Source organism: Symphodus melops, assembly GCF_947650265.1.
Source record: "Symphodus melops genome assembly, chromosome: 2".
Taxonomy (NCBI): domain Eukaryota; kingdom Metazoa; phylum Chordata; class Actinopteri; order Labriformes; family Labridae; genus Symphodus; species Symphodus melops.
In genome coordinates, this window is record NC_136692.1 from 7,914,816 (window position 1) to 7,922,089 (window position 7,274).

The 7,274-nt window shown below is 39.3% G+C and overlaps 1 protein-coding gene across 2 annotated transcripts; it reads left to right on the forward strand.

Annotated features, from left to right (window-relative positions):
• Window positions 1-612: 612 nt before the first annotated feature.
• On the forward strand, window positions 613-7,017 carry LOC306818061 (N-acyl-aromatic-L-amino acid amidohydrolase (carboxylate-forming) B-like). 2 transcript variants are annotated; one of them, XM_079335429.1, is made up of 8 exons: window positions 613-628; window positions 1,649-1,732; window positions 3,641-3,867; window positions 3,979-4,171; window positions 4,881-4,974; window positions 5,088-5,195; window positions 5,839-5,951; window positions 6,482-7,017. In XM_079335429.1, the coding sequence occupies exons 3-8, from the start codon at window positions 3,641-3,643 to the stop codon at window positions 6,674-6,676; spliced, it is 930 nt and encodes a 309-aa protein (XP_079191555.1). In that variant the 5' UTR covers window positions 613-628; window positions 1,649-1,732; the 3' UTR covers window positions 6,677-7,017. The 2 variants fall into 2 exon arrangements, with proteins under 2 accessions (XP_079191555.1, XP_079191554.1); XM_079335428.1 differs by lacking the exon at window positions 613-628 and having other exon boundaries at window positions 1,438-1,732.
• The last annotated feature ends 257 nt before the right edge of the window (window positions 7,018-7,274 follow it).

Below are 7,274 nucleotides of genomic sequence, written 5' to 3' on the forward strand. Positions count from 1 at the left end.
GTTCAGAAATATAAACAAATAAGCCTGGTGTCAGATCAGTTTCAGTTATTCTATGTGGCACTTGGTAAGCATAGGCCTCTAAATCCAGGTATCCCTCTGTCGTATCCCTCTGAAGGAATCTTAGAGGACAAAAAAAGAAGTCTGTGCATGTTCGGCCTGGTTTTAAAGCTTTTCTGCCTTCTTCTGGTATCAAACATGATGCAAAAAGTTTAACAAGCAGCTCAAAAGGAACCGCTAAATGTCACAGTGAAGTGACTTTAAGGCTGTGTAACACCTTGTGAAGTTCAGATAAAGGTCACATGTAAAAATGGGAAAGGTCTGAAGAGCTGAACACAGACAGACAGTTGGCTGCAGGGATAATACCCAGTTACAGCTTGATTTTCCTGAACCAAAATAAACTGAAATGAATTGAAAAGAAATTCACTGGATCAGATGACACAGCAGACGGAACGAGAGAATGACAGTGACACAGAGCGAAAGGAAGCAGCTTCTAATCAAGGGATTGATCCTGCAGGATTACACGTCTAAATAGAGCTTATGGCTTCCCTGGTGAGAGAGTGAGCGGACAAGGGAGAAATGCAAGAGGGCAGAATGGTTACATGGAGGCTAAAGATTTGAAAGACGTAAGGTAATCAACATTTTGATATTCACTAGATTAGTGGTTCCCAGCCTAAGATTGGTGCCCTTCCAATGTTTTTGTTTGGATTTCTTCATCAAACACATAAGTGACTTAAGCAGCGTTACTCGGCTGCTTGAGTAAGAGCAGTTACATACCAACGGTCTGTGTGCTCCTGATGATGGTCAGGGTGAGATGACTACCAGGTGCCATAACTAAAGTTTTTACTGCAGCTGAGCATGCGCACATAACATAACACGTCTGAGCATTAACAAAACTTAAAGTTGTTCCCAATTTTGATAAAACCCATCAGACCCATTTGCTTTTCTTCTGTCTTTCCAGCGTGAGCTAAAACAGTGTCACAGGACGCCTCAGAGGGGGGTAACAAGATCATTACTGGGACATAAAGAAGACAAAGAATGGATTTGTTTCATTTTTCTTAAAGCTTTAATCTTACGTGACATATCGGATACGTTTTAGTCTTCATATTTCAATGATTTATTGAGTTGAAAGAAATTATGATAACAACTTCAACAAAAGCATTTTAACGTCCTGGCCTACCGGCATTGTCAGCATTGTTGACATATTCCTAATCATCACATTGTTTATGTGTATTTTAAACAACAAATCGACAGATAGGAGAAATATAGATTTTTTTAAAGTTAGTATTTATCTACAATTAAACTTTCTCTTGCTTTATTTCATGCAGTGACCTTTTTAAACTATATATTATAATTTCCCTCACTATGTGAATGATAAATGACTCGGCTGCAATAAAACTGTCTTTTCTAAAATCAGAAACATCATTTGAGCATCTTCACACAGCCTTCTTGGTACCTCGCAGTTAAACAGGGCACATGGAGCGACTTCCTGTAACTGTAATCTCCCGCACAGTGACATCACCAAATGTTTGCTTGAAATTTGATCTTAAGAACATAAAGAGGAGGGCCGCAGCTGAGTTGAGTTTGCATGAACTTGTGTTTTCTCCTGTGCATGTGAATGGTTAACAGCTGGAAAGTGTGTTGCCTGCAGGTTGTGAAATACAACTTCCCACTTGGCTCAAAGGTTGTTAGAGCTCAGTGAGTACAGTACAGAGCAGAGCTGAGGGAGTGAAAGGTGAGTTATGCTGCAGTGTACATTGTGTCTTTTCTATATTTCCTTCACCCTTCGTTGATTTCCATGTGGTTTTGGATCTGTTGTGGTTCCTGTAACTTGATCAGAGCAGAACAGCTGCTATGAATAACATGAACTGAGTGTGCAGCCAGTCAGCTGGCTGTGACTTTTTCAATAGTCTACCTGTTTTTCCCACTCTTACTCTTTTTTTATTTGTATCCCCTTTTCTTAAATTTGGTGATTAAAGGCTGTCCTACCTGGGTGAAATTAGCCGGAAGCGTTTAGGTGGTGGCCATGATAAGAGTCGTCCAAATTCTCTAAAAACCAAGGAAAGTTGGCTCAATGTTTCTATTATAAACTCCTTAAGCAAAGGAAACACTGAGCCAGCCTTTACGTAAGGAGATGAGATACCGTACATAATGTCGCCCCACAACTCCTTGTGGCCGCAACATTTAAAGAGATGTTTCTGTTCACGAAAACTAATGTCATACGATGAATTGTAGCCTAATATAAATCATTATTAATTCAAAAAAAAAAATAGATAGTCTGAGTTACAATTGCATTAATAGGCAAGCCTTTGTTCAACTTTCAAAAATCTTAAACCGAACTACAGACTACGAAAGTAAATGCTGATGTTTTAAAAGCATCAACGTGAAGTATCCTGGTAGTTTCTGTTCCTCAGTAGTTTTACCACGGCAGACCCACGTCACTAAACTCCGCCGTCTCATTACCGTGTCGCTTAGTGAAAATGCGGTCGGATTGTCATAACCACATGGAGAAATGTCTATGGTCAAAACACCGCGATCGCCTTTACCCAACTCCTTTAAGAACTAGCCTAACACCTTTCCCTAACGCTATGATGTGTTACACGGGGTTTAGGTAAAGTGGATAGTGAAAGGAGATAGGAGGGACAATACGAACGCACCCTCATATGACCTTTTCATGACAACACTCAAAGGTGTTCCAGTCTTTGGATGTGTATGTTGCTGTTGCTATTGTTTAAGTTGTATAATATGTAAAGGCTACCTGGAGGACGTTTGCACAGAAATAATTAAATTGAAAGTTATTAAAACACATTGTCAGCTAAGTAAACGTCAGGTTTAGCGTGTGTGAATTCTGCATGTGTATTAAATAGTTCATTAACTGTTATTAACAGACGGCAGCCTGTAGTTTTTGGAATTAAAAAGAACATTTAAAGTTTTTATTACTGTTCTTGTTAACAATTATAAATTACCCAAAGTAACCTATAATATTAAAGTGAAATTGCTTTATTATGTTTCATCAACTAAGATTAAGTTATCTCCAGAGGTGCCTCTTGTAAACGTGCAAGACAGGCACCTGCTTGGGGCCCAAACCAGTAGGGCTCCCTGAGGGCTCACAAACTTAAACCAAAGCAGTGACCCAAAGTGTACACATTTTGCAACAGCATTATGAAACCTCCCCTATGTGGCCCCATCTGACACTACTCACTCTTGTTGCCCTGCTAAGCATTGCATGCATTATTGCTGTAAAACCGAAGTTTGTCAAGGAAAAGTCACCAAAGAAAAATGAAGAGGAATTTTCTGTCAATAGGAGAGAAAAAAGAAACAGGGAAAAAAGAGGAAGAGAAGTAAACGTCGGGACACTAGCAGACCTATTGGAATGGTGATAAACACTGGTTGGAGGGCCCCCTTCGTGATTTTTTACTCAATGTGACATCCAGCATTGTGACGAGAGGCTGAACCGGACTGCACCTTTCAGTTGCAGGTTCTTCTTGTGCCACTGGTTTATGAATAACATGTTTTATTTTAAACAGGTTTTGTCAGCCTTAACAAATGTGTAGGTTAACTGTTTACTCATTGACTTGCTCAAGGTCAGACAGGTGAATAAGTGAAAACACTTCTCTTACAACCTTCTTTTAACTGCAAACAGATGGCGCATGTCACTTTCCCACCACTGCTCCGTGTTGCCATTTGTGGGGGAACCCATGGAAATGAAATGTCGGGTGTGTACATGGTGAGAGAGATGCAGAGACAGAAGGCGGATCAGGCTGGATCTGTTTCTATTACCACCGTCCTGACAAACCCACGGGCTGTGGACGCCTGTAGAAGATACGTAGACAAAGATCTTAACCGCTGTTTCACAGACGCCTTACTGAGGTACAGTAAAGGAAAATATTTTCAAATGTTTCAAATGATCAATAACTGTGAACTGAACAGCTGGACAAGAGTGTGCTTGTATTACAATTTCTCTATTGCTATACTTTCTAGCACCTCTATCACAGACTCCACAGCCTACGAATTGAGAAGAGCCAAAGAGCTGAACACTCAGCTCGGTCCAAAAGGAAGTGAAAAGGCTGTGGACCTGCTCTGTGACATCCACAACACCACCGCCAACATGGGCCTGTGCCTCATCTTTTACTCCATAGACTGGGTCACCTTGCACATTTACAAATACATACAGGTCAGTGCTTTATCAAGTCAGATATTTCAGATATAAATCTGACTTCATGACACTCAGATTTCTGACCTTGGCTGTAATGATGCCAATAATTTAACACACCAAATGTCAAGCTTACATCTATGGAACTTTTGTAGTCAGAGTTTAAAACTTTACTATTCAAAACAATTTACATATATTTCTGGGTTTTTTTCCGCCAATGTGTGAATGGTTAATGACTCAGCAAAGGTAAGACATGGTAACAAAAGTGTGGCACCTAACACATTAAACAGTCCAACAGCCAAATATGATCGAGGCATTTTCAAACATGATCCCATAAGTCCTCTAAAGACTCGTGCACATTTAAAACTGTGTTAGCCAATGCCCAGCAGCTTTCTTTTGGCTCCTTGTGTGCCGGCTCAAAAGCTACAGGAATTCGACTAAATCCCTTTTAGGGTCGGGTCAGAACCCTTGGCACCCCAACAGAAGGGTACCAAAAAGTAGGACAGTATGGATCCATTATTTTGGTACCTTTCCCAACTTTTGATGGTGGAAACGCCAATCAATGGTTTCTGTACTGAACCGAACTGAACCGGACCACTTGCATCAGCATGCATGCTTGCTGCTGCTACTGTAAGACTGTCAAATAAAACTATATGTAGTTCAAGTTCAAGCTTAATAGACTGTACCACAACATGCAGCACTGTTAATGGTGTTCTCATATGTTATTCAGAGCAAAATGACCTCCATCCCTGTGAGAGCAATCCAGCTGGACATACCTCCTTCTGAGGCTTATTCCCTCGAGGCATTGGGCAAACGTGGCTTTGGTAAGTGTCTGTATTTAATTTTTCACTGCCAGCTGCCAGGTAAGACTTTTTTTCTGAACAACCGAATTGATTAGAGTGTCAGACGTTGGAACACTTTCTTTTGTTCTGTGCAGCAATCGAGGTTGGTCCTCAACCCAACGGTGTGGTCAGAGCTGATATCTTTAACGCAGTGAAAGAGGCCGTGGACCTGACTATAGAGTGGCTTCAGGGATTCAATTCTGGTGAGAAACAACAACTGGTATTTTACGAATTGCACTGCAGTAATACTTAAACATCTGTGCCTGTCTTTGAATTATAATTCATTAAAACATTATTTTTATATTTAATGTTGCCCTAGTTTTTTATTCCATGTCCAAATATATCACCGATATCAGATTAATGTCTCTTCCACAATACATTAAAGAAGACAGCACTTGTAAGAGAAGCAAATACCCAACAACTTGGCAAATTCACATCAGAACAATCTGCATTAGGTGGCTTACGTTGATAAAAGTTTATACATCAGATGAATACTCGAGGAGACATGATTCAACATCACACTTGTGGTTCAGTTTCATGCTAAAACACAACAGCTGGACACTTGTATATTCAAAAAGACTATCATTATCAGGGTCAGGTCACATTGACACACCTAGAATAATTTGTGACATTTTGGAGCTTGGAGAAAAAAACAAGAATTCCCAAACATCCCTCAGATATCAGTAACACCTGTTTAGACTCTCTAAGCTGTCCTTGTTTTCTAGACAAAGCTGAACTCTATCAGGTCTGACTGACATTAGGACCAGTGAATTAACATTACACATTTAATTAATTACAGAAATTCCACCACATTCAACAAATAACTGACCTTTTCTTTCTCAACAGGATCTACTTTTGAAGGAGGGGAGGTGGAAGCATACACTCCTGTGAAGATCATAGACTACCCCAGGGATCCTACAACCAGTGAGATTACTGCCGCTATACACCCACAGTTACAGGTACAGCTTTCACACATGTATACATGTGCCCATCAACCTTCACTTAAAGCAGCTGCTACTATTATTTTAGAGTAAAGACATTTTATATGTTAAATAAAATATGAAGTATAACGTAAAGCTATCTGTTAAAAATAAACAAGAGAACTACTGTATCACGCAAATGTTCAATTGTTTCTTCCTGTCTGCCCCTCAATTTCAAAGTTGGAGTTCACTTTTGCTGCTCTCGGTGGCCTAAGGAGCATCGATGCTCTTGAAACCCAGCTGATAGTACAACAATCACTGCACCTAGAAAGACATTAAAGTATCATGAGACTAAAGTCAACAAATACCTGCAAACTATTAATTTTTGTCTTGTGCTAAACCCCTTTGCCATGAAAGAACAACTTTCAGTTTTAAATCTCAGCAAGAAAGTAAAAAAAACTTAATAGATATGCATAAGGTATTTCAAAGCACATAAAAAAACATGTATTGCCTCAATAAGCTTCTCTGATGCCTAATAACTCACTTTTGGCCCTCTCTGTCTTTTTCAGGATAATGACTTCAAGCCTCTCAAACCAGGCGATCCCATATTCCTGTCCTTTTCTGGGAACACTGTGAAGCACGAGGGAGAAGAGCTTTACCCTTTCTTTGTAAACGAATGTGCCTACTACGAGAAGAAGATCGCTTTCCAATTATCAAAGAAGATCACTTTGACCTTGCCATCCATAAGTGTTAAGACAGACTGAGTTATGAAGACAAACTAAGATGTACAGATTTTAGATTGCAGTCACGGGCGAAATTAATGCACTACTTGATTTTTTTATCACCTCAAATGAGTATATGCAAAAAGTGAAGCAACAATGATTATGCTTATTAGAGTGCCAGAAGAGATAGCAATCCTATGCAGAGCTCTGTAAAATTACAACCTCTGTGAGGTATACCAAAGTTGTTTTTTTACTTGATTTAATGTTTATGTACAGATGTTGGAGAAATGATCCTCTCCTGTTTTGTAAGTGGACCAGTGTACTGATTTTTATCAAGTGCAGAAATAATGTACATCTCTGTATTTGAATAAATGTGAAACTGATGGTGTGTTGTGGCCTGGATTTTACAAGGTTAAAAGATTTACCCAACTGTAGAAAAACATTGTGGTAAAATAAATGTCTTATTTTAAGTCTTAATTTAGCTATACTTGTATTTTAGAATTACTGTATAATGGGATTTATTCCCACTGTCGAAGTCAGAGAACATATAAACCGACTGATCACACTGTTATTCTAGTTTGTTCAAAAGTGCACCTAAAATAATTGCTAGTCCACCACAATAACTTATCCGAAAGATTCT

Coding starts and splice junctions, on each gene's coding strand:
- LOC306818061 (XM_079335429.1), top strand. CDS start 3,641: ATGGCGCATGTCACTTTCCCACCACTGCTCCGTGTTGCCATTTGTGGG. Junction 3,868..3,978: donor TTCACAGACGCCTTACTGAG/GTACAGTAAAGG, acceptor TATACTTTCTAG/CACCTCTATCACAGACTCCA. Junction 5,196..5,838: donor GCTTCAGGGATTCAATTCTG/GTGAGAAACAAC, acceptor CTTTCTCAACAG/GATCTACTTTTGAAGGAGGG.